Genomic DNA, 25,078 nt, shown 5'->3' on the forward strand with positions numbered 1-25,078 from the left:
GCCGTTGGATGAGCAGATTGATTTACTGCTGGAGAGCACATCATTCTGAAACTTCGATGTGCTTGCTAACATTGTGTATTCCTGCACTTTTCTAAGTATGGCATTTTTTTTGAAATAGGGTTTTTTTTTCCCCAGAAGCTGACAGCTCCAAAAGAGAGTGTACAGAGTAAGGTAAATTTAATAATGATTAACTGAAAGTGGATAATTAAATGAGGACTGCAAATAAAAAATGAAAAAGGTCTGCTAGAAAGCAGTGTGCATAGTTCTACAATGGCCTCTCTCCAGTTTATATAAAACTGGTTGTGCACATTTGAAAGTAACACAATTTCCCATGAACTACTTATGCTATCTGTCACCAGGGATTGCTGTTATAGTGCTGTCCATCTTTGCAGAAATACTGATTAGTAGCAGCGTGAGCAGCATGGGAAATACAGCCCAATGGATTACTATTCTATAATGCTTACTAAGAAAAGCGACTGTGTGGCCCATGCACTTGGGAAGGTCTTTCTGTATAGAAGCATCTCCCAGTTCTTCCTATTCAGGTTACATTTACAAATACTCTCATGTCGTAGAAGGAATTGCTTTTCATAGTTTTGAGTTTTAACTCTCTGTAATCCAGTCGTGCAGTGCTGTAGCAGTATACACAGTACTATTCATAGCTGTAACCTGTTGGTAACATCTATATATTGTTTTTATAGTGCACTTAAATTTGTATACATTATGACCTCATCTCTTAACATCAGCTACTATCAAGACAAGAAATCTGCTTTCTCAGACCCGTCTGGCATATTTAGAGGGTACTACAGACATGTTTTACAATCTGTGGGTTTTTATTTATTTATTTATTTTAATTTTAAACTGCGAGTTGAAAGAAAAGAATATCTTTCCCCGAGCTGTCTCTGGGGTGCGGACACATGATTGAGTAACTCAGCTAATGCAGTTTACATTAGTGCTTAATATTGAGAAGCCCTGCCTGCAGGTGTCAAGGGGTTAGTAAATCATTGCATTTTCATAAACAACAGTGCTCCTTAGATTGTGCTGCAGAATGTCTTGCTTGCTGGAGTGTGTCTTGAGTGTTACCGCATGTGGATAATAAGGTAAAAAGCTGAAATGTAAAATTGGAACAAACTGCTGCGTGGCTGTGAGTCACTGAACTTCACTTTCATTCAGGTCTAGAGTGGGATGAGTAACTGAGATGCCAAATTACTTGTTTGTGTAGATCATGAAAATAGAAAAAATTGCTGCAGATAGTTAGAATTAATCACAGGAATCAGGAATTTTATCTGCATGTGTGATATACTGCAAATAGTGCAATAGACTTTTGTATAGTGTCTCTCATACAAATCGTAGCAGAAAGTATTTTGCTGTATTGCTATTAATAATAAATAGCAAAATAATTGAGATAAATGCAGAGGAGGAAAAAAAGCTGAACTTTGTCTGAAGCGTGACAGTAAATGTAGAGGAGGGTGCTTCTGAAAAGCAGAGGAATCAGCACAGTTAGTAAGACTGTTGTTCAAATCATTAGAAATATTTTTGTGGCATTTTATCAAATGTCTTTGTATCATACCTAGAATTTTACTAGAGTAAATATGTGGTAGTTCATCTAATCTTTAACAGTCTGATCCATAAAAAAACAAACATGCATCTAAGTCTCATTAAAAATTACGTATATCTCATAAAAATATCTGAAAATTTACATAAACCCATTTAAAAAATTGGTTTTAATGCTTTTAGAAATAAAGCCCGCATGTTCTGTTTGTTTTTTTCCTTCTGTTCTCAGAGTCACAAAATGAGTTGCAGTTTTCTATTTCTTATACACGTGATCTGGTGGAGGGATGCTAGAATTACATCCTGAGTAGCTCTATTACATTTCATGCAGAAGTGTTCAATTAAAGTGTACACTGCAGTGATCTACTGGGGGTTGTGATCACATCTGGTGGAGTTATTCCTCAGCCAGGCATTAATGACATCATACTTCTGTTTTGATTTAGAGGTTGCTCTTTGTCTACACTAAGAATTATTAGATTTTCTTTAAATACTAGAATAACTGCTTTTAAATTTGATACTTGAAGTTAGAGCTGGGGTAAAAAAGTAAACAAATGATGTGGAGGAATATGCCAGCGATAGCCCATTCGTTTTTGTCAGAGTTGTTTCAATATTTTATATATCAGATGCAACTTGGAATGTATCTATAATGTATTTGAAAGAAATTGCTAACCCAGTATTCTATTTAACTGATTGCTAATCTAATCTTAAATTTGCAAATTAGGGCAGAGCTACAGGGACAGAATAATTGTAGAAGATGCTTATTGAATGAATTCTCAGATGGTGAAATGGTTGCAATTAAGCTAAATGTCATATTAAACAGAGCATAATTATTGTAGCAGTCCTTACTAAGCAATAACATACTTGTTAAGCAACTCTTATTGGGTTATCTATTTGAGATTTGATATTTAATGGTGTTTCATTTTGTCTGTAATACGTAATTATTGACTGAATAGCCTGCTTGCCTTATGCTTTTGTGACCTCTGTGTCAAAGAGCAGATGTCACTGTATCCATTCAGACATAATTATTGCATAATTGTAGGTGGCTATAGCAGGCAGGAAAGGCAAATCAGTGCCTTCTATATCAAATAAACACTTGTTTGCAGTTCTGTATTGCTTGCTTCTAACTGGATTAGGGATGCTTCTTGGGCTAATTATATGGCTATCCTTCTGATGGATAAAAGATGGCAAACAGAACAGGGTGTAGGTTTTCTTTATTAGACAGACTGAATTTATGAATTGCTTTCACCGCATAGCGCTTAGATGTCTTGCAAGAGATGGTGGGATGTCTCTGCTTACTTCTTCATTGTGTGACTTCTCATTTTTATAAATAGTGATTTGGTAGACTTGCTTTTCAGTTTGCTCTTCAGACTAAGGGATTTATTTGTGCAATTTTAGGGACTTTGCAGATCTCAGTGGCATTATTATTATTTTTTTTTTTTACTGAAAAATGGTTTTTTTGGCATTGTAGTAAGTCCTGTTGAACAATCACTGATTTTATTGTATACTTCTTTGTGGAATGTTACTAGAAAATCCAGGTTGGAATGAACAGTTCACAGTCATCTGGTTGAATCTCCTGCTCAGAGCAGGGCCAGCATGGAATTTACACCAGGCACCTCAGATCCTTGAGGTCTTGAGAACCTCTATGTGACCTGTGTGCCAAAGTGCTTGTCATCTTGTTAACCCTCCGGTGTACTTCCAGGACCATCCAGTTTGGTGCCAGCCTTTGCCTCAAAGGGACTTTGGTGTAAATTGTTAGCAGAAGAGCTTGTTTGTAGTCTTAAGAACTGGCTTCAGGGGCATTTTTCACTTTGGCGTAAATTCCACGTAGCTTCCCTGAGATGGCATTCATAGAACATAGTCATTTGCCACATATGTCACTAACCATCTGCTTTTTTCTTACTGCAGTTGGGTGTCTGTGGTCCATTTCTATGAATTCTCCTGCCTTCTGGAAACTGCTGCATCTCAGACATCTTTGGTCCAGTTTTCAACTTCTCTTGCACATTTGCATGCTTGAATTCAGAGATCTTTCTCCTGCATGGACAGAAAGTGTCCATCTAGGACACTTTCAGTTTCAGTGGTGGCATAAGACTGTGTTTCATCTGTTTTATCTTTATCTCCGTGTACTTTCATAGACTGATCAGCATGAAATAGATTTTATTTTATTTAGCCCTCTGATTTAACATCAGTGTCCTCCCGACTGGGAGCTGTAATGCATCTTTTAAAAGTTCTACATTTTGATGCGTAAGTCCTATTGGGTGTTCAATAAAATATTGTTCATACCGTTGCTCACGTTCTGCTGAGATGTTTCTTTTAATTGAGTCATTTATTTTAAGGAAGGTGTAAGTTTACATGGCTGCTCTAAAAAAAAATAGTTAAATGCTAAGTAAAAAGCAGGCTGTTGTCTGGAAAGTATTTGTATCCCTCTCTTCAGTTAATCTACTGAGCAGGACATTTGACTAAGCAGTGAAACATTGTGGATAAGTTCACTACTGCATCCTGAAGTGATCATTGGAAGTGAAAAATTCTACAGTAACAGATTTGCATCTGATTTGCCACCCTTTTTTTCATTCTTCCTTTTGGTATGCGAAGAGTGGTCTAATAGGCTACATTTTTAGTGTGTTTGCCAGAGAGTAATTGCAAGTTGTGATTTGTCTAATGATAGTGCAATTGCTCGTGAGTCCTTTCTTTTATTTGCAATTTTTCACTCTAAATTCACATCTGACATTAAATAACGGGCAATTCTTTCCAAGGCTTCTGCTGCATCTCTATCGTCTTGTTAATGTCAGAGCTGGTAAATCTGCAGCTATTAAATAGAGTGGTTCATGAGGAACTGAAGAGATGAGTTCTACAGAGTAGTCAAAGAGCAGCGGTAGGTTTGGTGAGTTGAATTTGGCTAATCCTCTTCTACAGTGGCCTTTTATTATTTTAGTGGTGTCTTGATGGGGGATGTTAGTGGTGTATTGATATAGAGAAATATGATTTTAAAGTCTTCCTGTCTTAAGAATTAAGTAGCAAATCCTAAATTGGTGTAGTGTGTTCCAAGCAATCCATGAGGAAAAAAAACAGTTGTGCGCTAAGGTGAAGTGGAACAATATTGGAATTTTTGCTTTAAAAATGAAGTGGTGAAAAAATAATCTTTGCCTGTACTGAAAATTCCAAAACTCAAAAAATGAAATTGCCTTTGTTAAACTGCTTCAGAAAAGTAAGGCTGAAATAAGCTCATGATGCAGTTACCTAGTCTTTGTAGCGGTTACTTTCCTCTATTAATCAAAACCAATTAGTGTTGAATTTCAGCTATTATTTTTTTGTAAGATGCAGCATATTCATAATCCAATGTCTGTTTTTGAATTGTGTTGGTATTTTATTGGAATAGCCTTTTAAATAACGTGACATATCAAGAATGAGCTTTTAAAAAAGGCCACTTCATGTAATTGAACTAAACATAAAATTCCTTTTTTTTTTCTTTTTTTTTTTTTGAATTTTCAGGTTTTTAAGCCCATTTAATTATATAGAAAGTCACAACTATAACTAAGAATAATTCACATAGTACAGTTTGTGAAGTACGGTATAGTTTGCTGGTGACTTTTCTCATTCAAGTCGTGTCCTCATCTTGCAATGATATCTTTTGGTGTGAAATACAGGAGGTATAAAAGGGACAAAGATTTTTCACATAGCCTGAAGACTGGATACATCAAAAGCTGCAGCTGTCTAAATCCTGGTGACTCTGAAAACCCTTCTTGCCTGCTACCTGTTGACCACAGGAGGAGGTAACAGACTAAGGGTAGGGTTGCAGTCATAGCCTGGAGGATGAGGGAGGGAGAGCAGCCACAAAAGAGATGACTCCTGGATCTCTGCTTTGTAAGTGAAGTCTTTGGGTACTGAGATGCTGGCAACAAATGGTGAAAAGGAAGGTGGTGGCATCACTGCCCACCTGCCTGGACAGTCTGCGCTCCACATGTGCTCCCAAAGCTCCCTGCTGTTGAGGAGAGGTGGCTCTGAGGAGCTCAGAGGAGCTGCTGCACTGATCTGATCACTAAATCTATGAGCTTAGGAATGGGGATACCAGAGGAAGGTCAGCAGTGATAGCTCAGTGGGGCTCTTCAAGACTGTATTTAGGTCACTGCTCTTCCCCAAGGTTCCTGTGCAGATGCTTGGGATGTGTCGTAGAAGAAGCTTGGCTATATCCTAACTATTTACTTCACCTCTTACTAACGATGGAAAGAACATTGTTTATTCATGCATTTCCACAATATAATGGCCTTGGCTCTAGGAGAGTCACTACTCTACCCATATAGGAAGAACAACAGGTTTACCTTCAGGAACATCGTCAGCTGGATGAAATACATGGGATTATAATTGCAGCCATTATGGGGGCTGTTTTGGATCTTATGTTCTTGTTTTCTTAGTGTAAGCTTATAACTGATTCCGATAGTTTTAAAATCAATTTTGGAAAACTTAACTAGAGTAGCGTTTCTTGATATAAATTGACCTATTTGTTAGTTCATTTTCTGCCTTGAGAAAAATACAAAAGACAGGGTTATTGCCTTGTACTTTCAAGCACAGATTACATATGTAGTTTTCTTACCAAGTGAAATGGCTCTGTTAAGATGTTCTGGAAAGTTTTTAAACTTAGGATTGAGATGAGACTCTCTTGAGACATGATCATCAAAATCCTTTTAATATGCTAAGATTTGGCCTTAGTGCTTTCCGCTACCTTTTCTTCTCATTCTAAAAGCAATTTTGTACTTTACAGCCCTTAGGTTGTTTTGTGGACTTGGTGGATTTTGTGGAATAATGTTTTTAGAGAAAAATCTTTCTACTTAGCCTTGTCTCATTTACATTCACTTAGGAATCTTTAAATAACATTCGTATAGTTATATATGTATGTTCACTCTGGAACTAAGAATGGGATTGCTGCATTTAATTTTGATTCCATTTCTCTTGCCAAATGACCAGATATACCCCCACCATGTACTGCAAATGGAGACACCTTGCTCAAGGTAATTCCTTGGCTAATGCAGAAGGTGAGGGACCTGTTTTGCTGTATGGGGCTCTGTTCACAAAGCAGCACCCTGCAAGACCCACTGTGCAGAACGTGCACCATCGTGTAACATCACTTCCTACATTTTCAGCTCCTTATAAGAGCATACTCTTATCCCTGTGGTATTTATCTGTACCATTTTATCACCGCAGACAGTGATTCAGCTGTTTCCCAGAGCAGTTTATTCCACTGACTAATTGTCCTATTAAGAATGTTTTCCCCTTATCTAATTTGACTTTCTCCTCCTATTAGATTATTGTTCCTTTATGATCATTTTTATATGCATTTGTACAAGCGAAATTAAATATTCATATTTCCTCAGGCTTTGGGTGCATTTCCCTTTTGCAGAAGCGTGTCTGGTCTGCCTTTAATTTGAGACATTGTGGGACCAGTGGGAAGCAGTGTTTTTTTCCAGGTTTCAGGGACCAAGTATTGACCCATGTGGATACATGGGGAAGAGGAGTGTCATGTGGGCCTTTGGAGACATTTCATAGAATGGCTTGGATTGGAGAGGACCTTAAAGACCAAGTGGCATTTACTTGGTTTTAGAGATGAGCTGGTAGTTATTCATTATTTAATGGATGCTGGAATGTGATTTTGCCACTGTTAGGTGTCAGGGTGGCTCAACCCTCCCTCTTTTGCAGGTCACTGGGGCCGATGTGTGGGTGACTGCGGTTCTGGGGGCATGCGAAGCCGGGCTGTCTGGTGCACCCACACCGAAGGCTGGACGTCCCACCACGCCAACTGCGACCAGCAGGAGAAGCCTGAAAGCCAGCGGCGGTGCTTCAAAGTCTGCGACTGGCACTTGGAGCTGTTCGAGTGGGAGGTTTCGGGATGGGGACCCTGCGTGCCCGGCGGTGAGGCTGGACCCTGCGTGATGGCACAGCACGGCCTGCAACGCCGCAGCGCCCGCTGCCTTCAGAAGCTGGACAGGAGTGTCGTGGCCGCTGAGATCTGTGAGCACCTGGCACCGCAGCCACCCCTGGAGCAGGCCTGCCTGGTGCCGTGCCCACGGGACTGCGTTGTCACAGACTTCTCCCCCTGGTCCCAGTGTGGCGGGGGTTGCAGCAATAGCTTGCGGCACCGGACCCGTGCCGTCATCGCTCCTCCTCTCTATGGAGGTGCCCCGTGCCCCAACCTGACAGAATCGCAGACCTGTGCTGCTGCCGCCTGTCCCCTGGGTGAGGAGGAGCACACCTACAGCCTCAAGGTGGGACCTTGGAGTGACTGCAGGCTGCCACGCCGCGAGGACGCCTCGTTGGATTTGGGGGAGGACTCTGGAGAGCTGAGTGTGTCGTGGTTGGAAAGCCACAAGGCCCAGCACCGTCCCCACGTGGGGCAGGTGGGGTACCAGACCAGGGCGGTCAGCTGTGTGCGGAGCGACGGCAGGCACGCCGTGCTGAGGTAAGGGCGCTTCCACGTCTCTGCTTTTATTTCCTTTCTTTCACGAGTCGCCACTTTGCACAGCCTAATGCACTCACCTTCTCTTCTTTTTAAATGCAAATTTTTATGCGTTTTCTTTACAGGCTGCTTTTTGATTTAATTCCCTGCTTGCGAAGCTAGCATCCGCGGAATATTTTGCATACTTGTATGGTTTGTGGCTGTTTAATTCATTTTATGTTTTTAATATTTCTTTTCTGGTTTTGTTTTGTGGAAACCTCAAGGAAATGGAGGTATGTGTATATCATCTCTTGCTAGGGAGGTGCTGAGCATGGAAGGGTTCCACTCTCAATCACCTACTGCATGTACTTGGCTGGAGAAGCTTAACTTCGACTTCTTCATTCCTGCAGATCAACACTGAATAAAACAAGAATTTTAAGCCTGACAAGTTTGGCCCTGTGAATTTGCTAGAAGATATTTCTTGGCCAGATAGATCAGCGAGCAAAGCTATGGTTGTCTTCTGCTTATGCGGAGCCTTCATGTTTGCGATGTTTCTGATGCCAGTATAAGATCTGTGACTTGCATGTATTTCCTTGACAGTAGTTGTTGATTTCTATCCTCACGTGCTTTACTTAACAATTTCCCTTGGTCTATGCAGGTCGCTTTTCTGTAATTCAGATGTGAAGGTTACAATAATGTACAGCAAATAATGGAAAGATTTATTCTCCGCATTTCTCACATTTAAATTCAAACAATCTGAGCTCTGCCATTTGACTTCAGATTGAATTTGAGCGGGTGCCAGGAGCTATAGATTACTGAGGAATTGATTAAATTCTGAGAAAGTCAGAAGCCAGATTTTTGAAGAACTTCACCTGCCCGTTTTTTCCACCATTATTAGGAGATGTTGAAAAATCAATGACCTCTGTAAAGGAGGAGAGAAAGGAATGTCTTGACTTCAACAGGGACAAGCACAGGGTCCTGCACGTGGGGAGGAATAACCTCAGGCACTGATATGGACTTGGGGTTGACCTGCTGGGAAGCAGGGATCAGGGAGACCTGATGGGCACCTGGTGGTCACTCTTGTGCGCAGTGGTATCCTGGGGTGCATTAGGAAGGGCATTGCCAGCAGACCGAGGATGGTGGTACTCCAGAGGTCCCTTTGAACTTCAATTACTCTGTGATTCTGTGAAAAATCCTACTCCTGAATTTTGCAGAAATCAGCTAATATCGGTATCTATATCTCCTGGAGCCTGCCCAAGTTCAAAATGGAGAGATAAGGGGTTATTCTCTGTCCGATGCTCTACCCCTGCTAATGTCAGTAGTTATTTTGCACATGTACTGAGGTGAAAATAAACACTCTAGCCATTTTCTTACCTCCTCCTATTACATCTGTAGCAAGGTAAATATTTTTTATTGCTTGGAAAAACGTCAAGATTTGTGAACTGCTGTAGCAGTTTCTAAGATCTTGACTTCATTACTTGTCTCTAAATGTATGCTGATTCTAAATACACAGATTTTATACTCATGTAGCTGCTTGACTTTAATGGAGTTACTTGTGATTTATGTCACTGTGGGACCTGCAGCAGGTTTATGTATGTGCCACGTGGTAGCTGCTTTTCTGGCCATTATATCTCATTCAGATCAGAGGCTATGGGTGGGGAATCCTGGCTGTTTTTAAGTCTTGCTCTCTTCCCTCACACTCTCACTGGCACTTTTGCTGTAGGAATGGGGATTGGAAGCCACTGTTCATACTTTGCTCTTCACTTCTGTGTAATCTGTTGAATTTCTGGATGATAGCACAGAAGATCACAGATGGTTTAGTTTTATTGTTTCTACCTGTCAATCTGTCTGCTTCCCTCATCCTTTCTGATTTTGGGGGTTCTTTTGTGTTTTTTTTTTTTGTTTCTTCTTTTCAGATGATCTAGCCCCCTGTTTGGGAACATGTAGTTCCACTAGCTGCCTCCTAGCAGAGTTTTTCTGCTGAGTCTGTGTCTCAGAGGTGAGAGTAGCCTGTGCCTTAGTCTTACTAGGCCTGTATGCAAGAGGAACATCCATAGTTTGTGTAGTTCTCTTTCAAAAATAACTGGTTATCAATTGTAACAAGATAGCTTAAACTTGGAAACCTGATACCTAAACCTAAAATCTGGCATAAAATCCGATCTGTGTTTAATTCCAGGGCTTGAATGTCACTGATACCAAACACCCCTAACAACAGCTCCCTTAAAACAACCGTGTTAATGCTGTCCTAGTTTCATTGTGCAGCGTATTTGCTGCCATTCTCCTGAAGAATGGACCCGATCTTGCAGATGTCGCTTCACAAGAGTGATGATATTTTGGCTACTGGTAAAGAAGAGTAAATGCATTTGCATAACCCTGAAGCAGAGCTTGGCAGACAGCCAAATGTCTGCTGTAGAACTGGGAAGAATTGCTTTATTTGTGCTTTTTCATTTTCCTGGCTGAGATTTCCTATTTAGAATAACACTGTTGAGTAAGTCCCAATGAAAGTTACAAATTAAATTTCTGGGGTACTAAGGGAAGAGAGAAATATGCCTAGAAATGCTTCACCAGGTCTCTAAGCTGCTTAATTATGCTTTCATGCTGGGATTTTATCACCACCACTCATTCCTTCTGCCGCTAACTAAGAAAAATGGCATATGACATGTGTGGTCACTTGAACACCATTACCCATCAAAGAGCGAACGTATGGTCAGCCCCTTTCCAAATCTATAATGCAACGGCAGCAGAGATGGCTCTGTGGTGTTCACAAGTGATGTCTGATGCTTAATTTATTATCAAAGTTGATAAACTGCCTGGTTTCTAATCTCAGAGCTGTGTGTCAGCCAGCTGTGCCAATGTGTGTCCTTGTGTGTGCGAATGGAGGGGCTGCACTGGAATGGTGGTCAGGATTTTAATGGAATGGGTGCAAATTATTTTTTAAAGACTAAATGATTGAATGCGTTCACATCTTAGGGGTGCGAGGTTACTGGCAGAAAACTCATTTTGGCTTCTTCATTAACAAGTCTGTGATTAATGAGAGGAGCAAACATGCTGTCCTTTCTCTTGTGAGATAAGTAGCAGCAGCAGGAGGTGTGCCTGACATTTGCTTTCAGTTTTTCTCTTACTCTCAAGTTGTGTGGTTGCATCCAGAAAACAGGAGTTCTTGGTTTTCCACTCAATCCACAGGTGGGAACTGTGATTAAAAATCAGGTTAACAAAATATTAGCTTTCAATCTTATTTCCTGTAATAAAGTCAAATGTAAACACTCCCATACCTTTAAGAAAACCTCAGAAAAAGTTACAGAAGATGTGCACTTTAAACTTCTGCTGCTTTTGGTTTTTTGTCTTGTCATAGTTGTGAAAACCTCCTGAGTAGTGACACAAAGGAACTTTTATTTTTGTTCCCCATGTTTGGGTTAGAAGCTAGATTGCATTTAGATAAATGAGCAACTATAACTACATGTTGAAATCCTAAATACATTTGTCTTGTTTCTTCTGACCTGACGGATGTGCTAAGTACATTTGGTGTTCCCAGTAAGCATAAGAAGTTAAAGCTGAAAGCAAAACGGTCCTTCCCTTTCCGTTTCCCTTTCCCTTCCCATTATCTGGATTAGATGTCTTTTTCAGGTACGTGTTTCTTAAACTCTTCATGTGGTGTATAAGATGATGATGATAGAACAGAACAGAATTTGGATTCTGTTTACTTTGCCTTTGTAAGTGAAAATTTGGGTTGAATTGTTGAATTCAGTCAAGGAATAAAGTGTCCATCAAGGATGTGGTTGAGCAGTATCCAGTTCTTTTGTTTGCCTCTGTAATTTGAATTCACACGATCCATTTCCTAGTGGATTGCTCTTAACTGCTGTGCTGCTGTACATTTCTCGGAAAAATTATTTGTACTTTCTGCAGACTTCTACTTTCTGTAGATGAGTACAACATTTTACAGCTGAGAGGAGGTAATGCTGTGCTGCAATACACCTACGTGTGATGGCTGTGACTGTTCTGGGGGAGGAGGTGTGCATTCACATCCTTTCCAGCACATGTAAGGACCGAGCCTTGGTGCTCGGGCTTGGAAATGAATCCCTGAGCTAAGGGGAATAGAGGAGATGCTCCATTCCAGGGGTATTTAAAAAGAATAATCTTGTTGACTTGGTTTTTACTACAAGCACACTAAACAACCAAACGGTGACTGCTTTTAGCCTTTCAGCCAGACTAATGTTTTGGAAACACTGTCACTAATAACTTGCTTAACATACATTGCAAAACAATTCCTGCAGTTTTCCCTTTAGCAGTCCAGCCCTGTAACACAGAAAGCATCAATGTGTAAGCACGTTATAATGTTACCATTACCAGATTTACTCCTAAAAGGAAGCTCTGACCTGAATATGTTAATCTGTGGAAAGTTAGTTTAAAAACTGGGCTCACAAAACATCTCCCTTCCTCAAGACTTCCTTCTTTGAGATTTGAGGGCTGAGATCAGTGGATGGCTCACACATCTGAGCATTCTCTGTATCAGGTTGTTCTGAGTACCTTGATGACATGAAAGAATGTGTCTGAATTTCATGCAGAAGAACAATGTGTGTTTTTACGTTTGCATTTGTGTTGCTTGTTGCTTGGTGTCACAGTTAATTTGGCTTTGAGGCTCTGAATGAGTGGGAATGAGTTAATTAGATTAACTTTCTGTTAGGGAGTTGCGTGCAATTCTCTCAAAAACATCTTCTCCAGCAGAAGGGAGGAAATTGCCGGCTCCACATCTTGTTCATCTCAAGGTCAACAAAGTTCTCTTATTAGCCGTTTATAGCAGGAGCAGTGGAGGGATTTTCAGGGAAAGAATGAGCTGTTCAGTCTTCACATACCTAAAAGCCTTGCAAATAGCAAGGATGCTTGCTGGGCAGAGATGTCTTTTGCAGCCTATGTGTCAGCATCTGCTTCAATCCATTGGACAGACGTGGTACTCTTGCCTTGCTAAGAATTGGGGATAGCAATACCAGCAATTAGCAACATTAATTTCGAAGAAAACCCTAAAGCAGATTTTTAAAGGTTTCATTTTCTTTGGTTTTCAGCAAAGATCAACCCAGACTTAAATATCTCATTTACAGTGGTGCTACCCCAAAAATGGATTTGGATTTTCCTACTGGTATCTGAACGCAAAATTTCAATTACTCTTCAGAATGTGGGTTCACTTGCCCTCCTTGCCATGTTCTTAGATAGGCTCTAGTTTTCTGGTATAATCACATAGGACAATGACTTCTATTTGCCAGTATTTTATCTACTTAAAAGCAGGAATTCATGTGCCCTGTTACCACTGTGGCGCTGGTGGCTCACCTGATAACTGTGTTCAAAAAGTACTGAGAGAGAAATAAGGATACAGCCTAATGTTCCAGCCAAGTCTCCAAATCACTGGTCCAGTGACTGTGACAAGTTCAGTGACAAGTTCAGATACAATTATTTCTTTTCTGTCCTCCATTCAGTAGTATTGATGTTTTGCACCAGGTACAGTTTTGCATTGGTTGTGTTTGGCATGTAGTAGAAGCATGAGAAATCTTTTTTGGATTTAAATGAGAAGAATTTTTTGGCTGCATCAGAGGCTGTTCTTGCTTCATGCAGCTGTTAAACCTCAGCAGGTTCATCCTGCTGGCACCTGTGAGACTATTATTGTACGTGATGAAAGCAAGACAAAAAAAGTGTTATACTTCAAACAAAAAAAGTGTAAATTTAAGTCACTAAATGCTGTATTATACTAGTAATTCAGGATGTAGTCAAGCTAGTCAAGCCTGATCACATGTAAGTGGCAGTACTCCTATTGACTTTCGTGAAAAATGGACCAGTTTCTAAATTGGAAGAGAGGCGAATGGATGCCCGTTATCTTCTACGCTCACCCTATGAGATTGCTGTGCAATCCTGAAATGATTGCCCAGAGTATTTTCTGTGGAGAAAGTTAGCCTAGTCAAACTGTGTTATAAGTAATATTAAGTGAGGTAATAACTGGTTCCTTGGCAGCAGCTCTAGATTTCACACCTTTTAAGTGCACATGTATTTGCTCCTTACAGTTGGTAAAAGCCTGACTGTGAGCAACTGGAGGCTGGAGAAGACGAATTTAAAGAGAGTTCACACTGAGTTCATGTATGGTCTTAATTTTGGAGAGCAGTTTGCATCATGCTTATAATACTAGGCAGAAATTAGGAATTCTTAGTTCTTTTTTTTCTGGTGACTTTTTTTTGCTGGCTTTCATTGTTTTTTCCCCTCCTTTTTCCCCCCTATCTGATCGATCATTTGTGATGCTCTGGTCATGTCTTTGCTCGTATGTAAGTCTGTCATTTTTTGTTGTATCCTTTCCAGCTCTGTTGATGTCAGTTATCTGAGGTCTCAGACACAGCAGAGGTTCCCTCTCCCCCCCCCCCCCATCCTTGTGACCTGGTGGATGATCTCTAGCTGCTGTGAGGGGGATCAGAAGCAGCTGCACTCTATGTGTTCAGGCAGGACAGAGCAGTCTTGGACATCTACAGTTGTCAGCTCTCCTTTTATTTTTCCATTGCATTGATCCTTTTTTGATGTCTTACAAAAGGAATGAGGATTATGTCCTAATAATAATCAAAATGGTTAAGTAATGTAACTGAGTGCAAAAACACATGCACAGTTGCAGTGTTCCAGAGTCTCCTGTGCTTTGTCAGGTTTGAAAACCCTCTGACCTTGTTTAATAGCATTTGCTTGGTAACAGCCTCATAGAAATGGACTATTTCATGTTAATGAGAGCCTAATTACTTTCATAAAAGAGCAGAGCTGCTCAGCAGGATGTGCTGATACAGGGACAGACGGATGCTGGCCAGCTAGCCGTGTTTGCAGGCTGATGGAGGCGTTTACCAATGGCAGCTCTTCTCCTGGGCTTGCCTTTCCTTTTCAGTCATGGTTAAAGTGTGAAATCTAAAAGCACATCGTCATTTACATCTTTCCCAACTTGAAATAAATTAGGTGCATTATTTGTGAGTGGCTCAACATTTGCACTCACAACTCTCTGGAAATGCAGTGCGTGCTTTGCAGCTCCTCTTATATTCACTGTACTGGCATTGATGCAAGTCTTCTGTTTCACCCTCAAATGACTATGATTTCTTAGCATCATAGGACTGTTTGAGTTGGAAGGGACCTTTAAAGTTCATCTAGTCCTACTCGCTGAATATGGATGTCTGCAGTTTGACCATGTGCTCGGAGACCCATCCAGTCTGATTTGGAATGTCTCCAGGGTCGGGGCATCCACAGTATCTCTGGTCAACCTATTGCACTGCTTCGCTGTCCTTTATAATAAAAAACCTTTTCTTTATATGCGCTCTCAATCTCCCTTCTTTTAGTTTGAAACCATCTTCTTGTCATACGGTAACATAGGTAAAATAATCGGGGGTTTGGGCTGAAAAAATGTTAAGATCTTGTAAGCATAACCTCCACAGCTGTTTTACTTTGTTCTTATCTCAGCCTTTGTGTGCAAGACGTTGTCCCTTTGACCTCCAAGACCTGTGTCATCGCTAGAGACTGTGAAACATCTGAGTGGTCGGCGTGGAGCTCCTGCTCACAGACCTGCAGCTGGGGAGATCTCACCCCGGGCTTTCGGAGCCGGCATCGTAGTGTGCGGAGTGTGGCCATGGGAAGTGGGAAGCTCTGTCCAGAGCTGGAGGAGAAGGAAGCCTGCAGCACGGGAGGGAGAGAGCTGCTGAAGCCTTGCCCCAGGTACCTGAGCTTTAACCTATGCTTTCTGAACTTCTGGGGTGATCTTACGCTTCCTTGCTCTGTGTTTGTGTGTGTGTATGGAGAGGGTCGCACATCGTACTTTCTATCTGTGTTTGAGAGATCATTGATTTGGTGATTGTTAACAGTGGTTTGCCTTATTTACTGCTAATGTTCTTGTAATTGTTTCCATTATTGCTATTACAATGATTACACTTGCATACAGAAATAAATTGCAGTTATACTCATTACAGGTTATATTTTCATATTTTAAAAACTGAGAGCAGCTACCCTTTTTTTCTGAAAGTGCTTTTGTTTTTGGAGAATTTCTGGTTTGGAGAATTGCTGGTTTGGAGAATTTCTTCAGCTGCACAGAGGCTGGGCAAGTCTATATGGCTGTACTTTTATTGGGCTTGCAGCCATGAATTTTACATAAGATTTAATGATTCCCCTTCATCTCCCCATGAAAAATCCCAGTCCTCCGTAAGGAAAATGGGAACTGTTCAGAGATAGCAGCTTGGTAAAGAACAAGTCTCAAGATTCCATCTGGATATTTTTAAACCGTGAAACCTCACAGTCCCTAAGTTCTTGCTTGGTTTATGGCCTTCTTTGTTCTGACAGAAGGTGAGGAACTCACCTTTCTGGTGTGCAAATCTGTGCCATAGCGCTTGGCCAGGCCAGCCTAGAGGGGAAATCGTTTGCTTTGCAAAGAAAAGAAAATATAGCTTAATTTTGCATTCTGAGATTGACTGTAAAATGCTTCAAGATTAAGGTTTTATACACATATAGAGAGATCTCCCTGTGAATAACTGTTTATTAGGAGGACTAATCAGTGATCAAGTCATGAATTTCTGGTGCTTTGCCAGGTACTGCCAAAAGCTTTGATAAAGCTTTTGCAAGAGACATTTCCTAGGAAGGTGTAACCTGTGAAAGTGTCACTATATTGTTGAATTCATTCAAATCAAATGCTGAACATTTTAATGCACCCTGCTAGCTAAGGAGAGGAAGTATATAAAAAAAAAATATTCTGTTGCTTGATTACATCCTATGAAAAGGCTCTTGAAGAGTGATTTTTGCTCCTGCCCAGATGCACACCAATTTCAAAGACAATAGATTAACACATTGTCTCGCTGATTTTGTATAGGAGTGTGGGTGCAGGTGACATCTGATTGGGGTATGCCAGCTGGTAGCAGATCAGGAGTGAGCAGAATGTGTCTGCCCCTTGTTTCTCAGCATTTGTGTTTTTTTGATACTGCACTATATTAAAGTGCAAACGATTGTAAGGTCTTGATGTAGTGCCAGGAGAGACCAAAATGTGAGGATCTGCATAATGCTGATAACTTTCTTGTAGTGCCTCCCGTGATACAGAAGGAAACTTGTTGTCCTTTCAGTGTATTGCTGCTATGCTATGGTTTTCATGAGAATATGAACTCATAAACATTCCTCATTCTGCTATACCTGCACATCTTCAGTCCTTCAGGCAACCTTTACAGTAAAGTATCTGTGTGAACTAGGATAAACTAATAAGCTGGCCTGGAACAATAACGTGGGACTTACAGGTTAATAGAACCACTTAGCCAGAAAACATAGCAAGAAAATCTCTGCTATTTAGTTAATTTTTATTTCTAGGGATGTAGTATCTCAAAATGCAAGTGATAGATTGACCTTCTTTCACTAAGCACTGTTATGGAGAATTCTGTGATTGCTTTCTAGTTAGTAGACTTTGATTTGGTCATTCAGTACCTCAGAAACAAGCAGGAATGAGAAGCTGCTACATTGTGGTACATGCTGTGGGTATACCAGTTGTAAGGCTTTGGGGCTCACAGCTTTATGCTAATGAAGAGAAATCAATCATTTTAAAATCTGTTATTTAAGCATAAGCACTGGCATAGGGTATTGTTTGTCCATATTACAATTTACAGCTGGTCATTTGGTTTCAGTGTTTGAGAATTGGTGACCGAGATACTGTGGAAGTATCCTTTTCTTTAAATTTTGTTCTCTTGGTAAGGATTTTCCAGATCATGCTTTAGACAAGCTAAAGTCAGTGGGTGACAACACTGGCCAGAAAAAGCATGTCTCTGTGTAAGAGAAAGAGGCATTTTCCTCTAGTGGCTATTTTTCACTGTAAGGTCAGCAGTCACCTTTTGACTGAATGAATGTGTGCTTCCCAGACTATGTCCTACATCTTCATCCTCCACATCCACCGTGTGGAAAAGCAGCAGCTCAGGAGGTTGTACCTACAGCTTTCTTTTCAGCAGAGGAAGGTGGGTGAAGTTACGTTCCCATCCATGGCAAGGCAGCAGGTTAAAGGTCTCATTGCAGGTATGCGATACTGGTATAAATTTACTTTTAATGGGAAAGCCTTTTAATTTTAAGGCTGAAGTTTACTATAACGTCTTTAATCAATAGTTTAAATACAAGAAAATAAAGCATTTTAAGTGCAGGTAGGACTCTTGAGCTTTGTACTTTGTTTTATTTTTGGTTATTTATTCTAAAAGGATTAGATTAAGGCTTTAGAAAGCTTGAACACATATGAGGTGATCCTACCTCCTTTATTGTCATATAAATTTGGGGTAGTTCGATTAAAGAGAACAGGCATGTATAGGTATAAAACTCGTTTCAGCACTAAGAGGATAAGTCCTACAGACTGCAGAGACCAAGAGGTTACTATAAATCGAGAAGGCATTGAGCAGTTGCTTGTTACATAGCTGTCACTGAGTCATCAGTTTTAAAACAGTGTTTTATATCACTTGTATCCTTGATGCGTAGCTTACATCTTCAGTGGGAATAGATAGATTTTCCAGAATTATTATTATGTCTTTCAATCTTTCGTTTTGGTTGTGGTTGCTATGTTACAAGACAGGGATTTAGAAAAAAAAAAACAAAAACAAACCTCTCTTTTTGTTGGAAATTCAAAGCTTTTCAGAACTTAAATGATGGAAAATGGGAAAATTTTAAGACCTGATTTTTACAAAAGGCTTGAGATTACTGCTGAGGTATGGGTGTGATGGTATCACTTTGTAGGGCTCATTATGTGCCTTAATTAAAGGCAAGGTATTAGTGTGAAGTGGGAAAGACGTGAACGGAAGCTCTCAGAACTCAGCTGGTATGCTGCTGGGATTGCACGTTGGGAGTGGAGGCAGCATCACTCTCCAGCCCTTTGAACTTCCCTGGTCTCTGGCACCCCGAGCTGCTCTTGGTTTGTCTGGACAGCCTTGTTGCCTCCCCTGTGATTAGGAACAAGCTGTGTTGCAGCTGTAGTTCTCCAGCCCCCAGGTTGGACATTTCTCCTGTGGCTGATGCTGGCTGTTGCAGTGTGAGAGCTCACTTTGCTTTGATCATAGCAGACACGCAAAGAACCACCTCTTCTGCTTCCCCAGCTGACTGGTTAGCAAGCACTGCTTATGATGTGAAAATCTTGACTTTATCAGCCCAGTCTCTTCCTAGGTACCTCAAACAACAAGTTTATTATTTCCAGCAGCTTCTGCTTGCCCATTTTCTTAAGCAAGCTGACATAACTGCATGTGGATTCTGGAGGTTCCCATTTTAAGTGTTCTCTACCAGCACTCCATCCATTGGCAGTGGTGACTGGCAGTCTTTGGAAGTAATCAGACCTCCTGTAACTCAAACAGTGTTATAAAAAAAAAGAAGGAACAAGCCTATTGGGAAGTCAAAAACAAATACAAATCTTTGTTATTAGCCATTTTAAGAGGTCTAGGGTCACAGCTAGGACTACTGGTTATACTGGTTTTTCATCAAATCATCTAACTAGATGTTGAAAGGAGTTAAAGTGTTAAATCTATTACCATTTTAAATTGTCACCACTCACAGGTTTTGGCGGAGGAATCACACAAATGCACTGAGGCTGAGCTGTCTTGATGATTCAGATGCATCCCTTTCACTTTGTGGCTTATTGTGCTCTTACAGAGACAGTGAACAAAGTAGTGGAATGGTGTTATCCCCTGAGCTTACTTCTGATACAGTGCATCTTTGATCAGGTCTGCTCTAACAACGTAACTGTGGGCTTGGATGTCATCTTCACTGAGGTTGAAGAAATCAGTCACATGGTAATACCACAGTGGGTATTGCTAGTAACCTGCAAGTACTATCCAAAGGTTAAGATTCAAAAGAGGAAGCCCAAGTGTTTCCCTGTAAGAAATCTCAATAATTTCATCTCTTTGTCAATTGCTATTAACTGCTATTAACAAGCTTCTGATTAAATTTGAATGGAGATTATACAGTCATTTTTTTCTTTCAGCAGTGCTAATTCTCCTTGTCTCTAGAACAGCCCATAAATGGGCAAATTGATACCAAGTGTCAGCTGCATAAAACCTGGCAAAGAGTCCATCAGAAGCTGTCCAAGAGCACTGCTTCCTTCTGCAGAGACAGGTTTTGCACTCAGTGGGATAACAATATGTCAGATATGTTTCTACTGTAGTTGACTTGTTAATGGCTGTGAAAACGTGTACCTTTTAAACAGCTAATGCTTGGGGTCAGGATTTGTTACCAGAAAGCTCCAGACAGCTTAGGGCATGCCCAGCTGGGAGAAAGCAAGATGGGTTGATAAGGATTTAGGCTTTAAGCTGCTTGCAGAAGAACCGGTGCTGGCAGTTGCACCTGACGTCTGCTCATTAAATACTGCTCTGCGGTGCAGCAGAGATTTGGTTACTCTGTGTAGGTATCTACAGGGATTTTTTTTTTTAGATTCGGAAGCTGATGAGGTTTAATTATCTCTGAGCTCAGATTTAGTTATTTTGCATAATTTTAATCATTGATGGCCTAATTTTCGTAGGTGTTAAGTCCCACAGCTTGTGCTGAATAGGAGAAGCAGGTGCTCGCACCTTTGGAAATGAGTCTGTAAGATCCAGAATTCACAGCTGACTCCCTAAGCCCACATATTGATAATGAGCTTTTCTTTAGTCAATTATTATTTTAAGAAACACTACCTTATAACAAGTATTGCCATAGCTGAGGGAAGATGTGTGTTCTATATTTAGGCTTCTGGTTGTGAAATACAGACCTGAGCAGCACAACGTCCTGAGGTGCTGTGGAGGAGGAATTTTTCTTTGCCCAATGCTTGATGAAGAATAGTACTCGTCTTTGTTATAACAAAAAGTTAGCATTTAACACTGCATGCCCAAAAAAATGCAGTTAGGAATTCCACAAGAGGAGCACTATAACAAAAATCCGTGGCTGTGCTTTATATGTTGCAAGAGTTTAGTTATTTCATATTGGTTGTGTGGAAAAGATACTCTGTTTTGTTTCCTCTGCTGGCAGTAAAGCCTGTGAACGTATCCAAATTTGCACACGGTACTGTATATTAATTAAGAGAGCCTGACAGCTCATCTGAAAAGTATCTGTAAATTGAAAGTAAGTGGCAGTGTTCACAAACGTTTTCCATTAGTATCTTAAAAAATTTGTAAGTGCTCTGGGGCTAAAAATCATTCTTATGCCCAAATTTGCAATGCAACGTGTTGTGAGAATATTGGTTTGTGCTCAGGCAAAATAATGTCATTATTTTTCATGTAGTTTTGAGATGCTCGTGTCCTTGCCATAGCTGTAGTCAGGGAATGGATATTTGCAGTGCAGAATACAAGGACTACAAGATGGAACAGAGACGCCCCGTTGTGCTGAGCTGGCAGTGATCAGTTAGCAGGCAAATGCACTGAGTTTTTAACAACTGCAGATCTGCCATAGGAGAGAGTATTTGGCTCGAAGCTAAAAGAAGGAAATTATTTTACATATTTTGGAACAGTGAAGTTTGTATGGAAAAAGAGAACTGTGAGATACAGAGGGGCAAAGGAGTGAAGCGGGAGAAATGTAAACAATTTGATCACAGGAACAATATTGGCTAAGATTCAGAAAGTGGAAGGAAAGCTTTGAGCTCTTACTTACCTTACCACATCGATATTGTGACCTGGTAATTAAAATGAGCTTCCTCTGTGAAAGCTGCTGCGTTAGAAAAGTGGTCTGTGTTTTTGGACATGATGAGAAATAGTTCTTGCTTTCTGTTGTTCCCCATGCTACTTCCCCTGTGATTTTAGGAAGTTCTTCTTGGCATTTAGGCTGATAATTAATAATGCTGATTGTCAATACAGCATTCACATACCTGCGCCCAAGAATGTTATCCTTTCTTGAGAACCATTTATACTCTTTAGGTGTGAACTGAATACAGAATGAAAACAGACCTTGCTGCATATCACAACTTCAGGAAAGAAAAGCAATAGAACTGAGTTACCACAGGCAATCCTTTGGAGAAATTGATAGTACCCTAGGCCATTGCAAAGCTGTCACCTACGGAAAAGCTGCTTGGTGCTTGGAGTTTCATTGACATACGTAGGGCTTTACCTGTTAAGTCCATTTTAGAATGACATGTTCAGCTCTTGGTTGAGAAAGGTGGTATAGTGGTTGGAGCTATATGTTTGAAAACTCATTTTCACACTTAATCAAACCTCTTAATCTTCCTTCCTTTTTTGCATCCTGCTCAAAGGTGTTGTCAGAATGATTTAGTGTTTGTGAACACTTCAGAGATCAGTGCTATGTGAAAAGTTTACATGAGTACTACAGGCTAATAACAAATACTTAACCTTCGTATATTTAACTTTCAGAATGTTTCAGAACATTCCCTGTTTTGAACAGGGGAGTGCTACCATAAATACTAAACCAATTGTATTTTGTCAAGTAGTAAACTAGCACCTCCTCACCCATAGTTTTTCTAAAATTATTATTGTTTTACTTGGTCTCTCTTTTTCCCAAAGGTTTTCCTGGAGGACTTCTGAATGGAAAGTTTGCCAAGTGTCTCTCTTCGACCAGCAGAGCCCTCGACATCATAAACACGTAGAGCCTTGTGGAGGTGGCATACAAACCCGTGAAGTTTATTGTGTCCAGATCACTGTAGAAGCTGAAATGCACCGAATGAAGGAAGGTATGTGTGTAGAGTTATTCTGAAATGTCTGTCACAATTAAATCTGAGTAAAAGAAGGAAAAAAAAATAATCCTTACTGCACAGTCATCAGAAAGCTTGGCTAGCTGGTGCCTCCCTTGTATCTGTCTGTTCTTACTGAGGGAGATGTTTCTTGGCATCAGGGTGGGAGCAGGAGGGCTTAGTCCTCAAGGGGTCTGCCTGGAGCCAAAGCCTTCTAGGAGTGAACTGCTGCTTGTTCTGTAGGTGTACTTGTATGAGTGAGGTCTGAAGGATGGAGATGCTAAATTTTTTTGTGCTAGTTTTCTTTGGACTTCAGTTTTCTTTCTTGTGTATCAGGTAACCTGCCCTCTGTACCTGAACACATTTATCTGTGGTTTTAGTTCTGGGTTAGAGTATGGTTTTAGTTCTGGGTTAGAGTATAAAACAAAGATGTCACATTGTATTCTGGATATGGCTTCAGCCTGTGCTTCAAATTGATACACAGTCTTTCTTGTGTTTTGAAGGGGAAAGCAAAAATAATATTGTCACAACTTCTGAGCAGACAGACAATTTTTGGATCCGGGAAGCGAGTTATTTTCCTTTTAGAAGAATAATGAGTAGATACAGATGCACGATGAATAATTCATCTAAGGCTGTTTTATTTACTGTATGTAGTGCTCTTGCAGAATATGCTTTTGAGCAGAGATACAAAGATAATAAGAACACAACATCATATCTTAGATTTATTTACTTACAAAGCCAAAGCAAATGTTTCCTGGGTGCCCAGTTGTATCCTAGCATTCTGCACAGGCTCTAAGATTATAGAAAATCAGACCTCTTTTAATCTCTATCCAATCCATGCGTAGTTGCTTCTTCACCTCTTCCAAACATCTGGTACCACCTTATCTGCCAACACAAAAATTTCTCAGTTGTTCTACTCACGTGTACGATGTCTATGACTTTCAAAGTAAGAAAAGTGTTGTTGATGACAGGTGTGTAACACTTCTTGACCATCTTCATCCTTCTTGCAGCTTCTAGTTGTCCATGCTACTACTTTGTGGCAGTAGACACTGGTAAGCAGTAAGCTTTACCCGACTTCAGCCATGCTTCTCTGTTCTTTGTTAGCATTGGGAATTACCCTAGAAGGCTGGAGCAGGTCATATGAAACCCTTATCCAACATTATTCATAACAGAATTTGTACCCTATATCTAGCATGTGATCACCTGCCAGTTTTTGCTTTGTTTAAGGTTCAGTACAACTTAAAAATGGCAAGCCGTCCCCTTAGTGGAAAGAAGACTCTAAGATATCTCTTCCTTGTTTGTACAGTTCTAACCTTTACTGTTTGAGAAAGAAGTATGTCTTTTTTTTTCTATTAGATAACTGAAAAAGCAAACTTGCACAGCAATTGTATGAGGTATAAATTATTCCTGCCATGCCAAGGCAATTGTGGTGGTGATTTGCAATAGTCCTTAGGAAGTGAGAATCCTCTCAACTGTCAATGTAGCCACATTTAAAAGGAAAGACAGAAAACCTTTGTTACTGTTTTTCCCTATCTGATACTCAATTTGTCTCTTTTGCTAGCTGGTCAGTTTTTGTTCTTTGTCCAAATAAGGAATGATGTTTTTTCTTGCTTCTTTTCTAAAAATCTGAACTGATAGTAAATTTTTATTCATCATGAGAAGACCTCATCTTTTATTGTACTGTTTTTTAGTGATGGGGAGAGGATTGAGAAGTCGATTTGCCTTTGTATAGGCAAATATAGAGTCTAACCGCTTCCATAAAAAGTACAGTATTTTTCTTTCATCAGCTCTTGAATGTCCTTAAAGGGATCATTCAGAAATCAAACAAGCGAGTCTAATAGAATATTATCATCCATCACAGTTGTTATTCTTCTGGTTACTTCCAATAAGAACTTGGACCTGACATATGTAAAAGAAGATTTTATCTGGTGGTATCTCCAGCAGTATTACTGGATAAAATATGCTGAATAGTTGGAGGCAGGTACCATCTGTGGTGTGTTTATACATATTGCTCAAAGCTCTCTTATCCCCCCAGGCTATCTTTCCTATTTTTTAATGGTTTAATCTTTCCATCTACTATTACTTTTATTACAATGTGTATATTTAGAAATGAGTCAATGTTTTATGGAATTTCCGTGTATCCAGTTAGTCAAAAACTCAAGTCTATTGATGTATTTCTATTCTGATAAAATTTCAATATGAAGATGGAAAACTTTCACTTTACTTCCAGAAACACATTGATAAGATTCCATATCTTTCTACGTAAAGAGGTCTCCTAACTAAGAAACCTCTGCCATGCCCCAAATGAAGGCCTAGTGTATTTGTTAAACCTTAGGGAGGAATTCCATACTTTGAACATGGATGATGAGGGAAAAACAGCTTTTCATGTTTACCAAAGAGATCATGGTGGTCTGAATGACTAGGTGGAGAAAAAAAGAAAAACAGATTTTCTCTTTACCATTGACTCAAAAAAAAAA

At 40.1% G+C, this 25,078-nt stretch overlaps 1 protein-coding gene across 3 annotated transcripts in view; it reads left to right on the forward strand.

Annotated features, from left to right (window-relative positions):
• Window positions 1-25,078, forward strand: part of THSD7B (thrombospondin type 1 domain containing 7B) — a 291,869-nt gene that overhangs the window by 89,907 nt on the left and 176,884 nt on the right. For all 3 annotated transcript variants that reach the window (XM_085228059.1, XM_085228060.1, XM_085228061.1), the window contains exons 4-6: window positions 7,234-7,993; window positions 15,428-15,679; window positions 22,435-22,601. In XM_085228059.1, coding sequence (XP_085084185.1) covers window positions 7,234-7,993; window positions 15,428-15,679; window positions 22,435-22,601 — 1,179 coding nt within the window. The remainder of the gene's footprint in view (window positions 1-7,233; window positions 7,994-15,427; window positions 15,680-22,434; window positions 22,602-25,078) is intronic.

This window comes from Meleagris gallopavo, chromosome 7 (assembly GCF_905368555.1).
Source record: "Meleagris gallopavo chromosome 7, MGAL_WU_HG_1.1, whole genome shotgun sequence".
Lineage (NCBI taxonomy): Eukaryota > Metazoa > Chordata > Aves > Galliformes > Phasianidae > Meleagris > Meleagris gallopavo.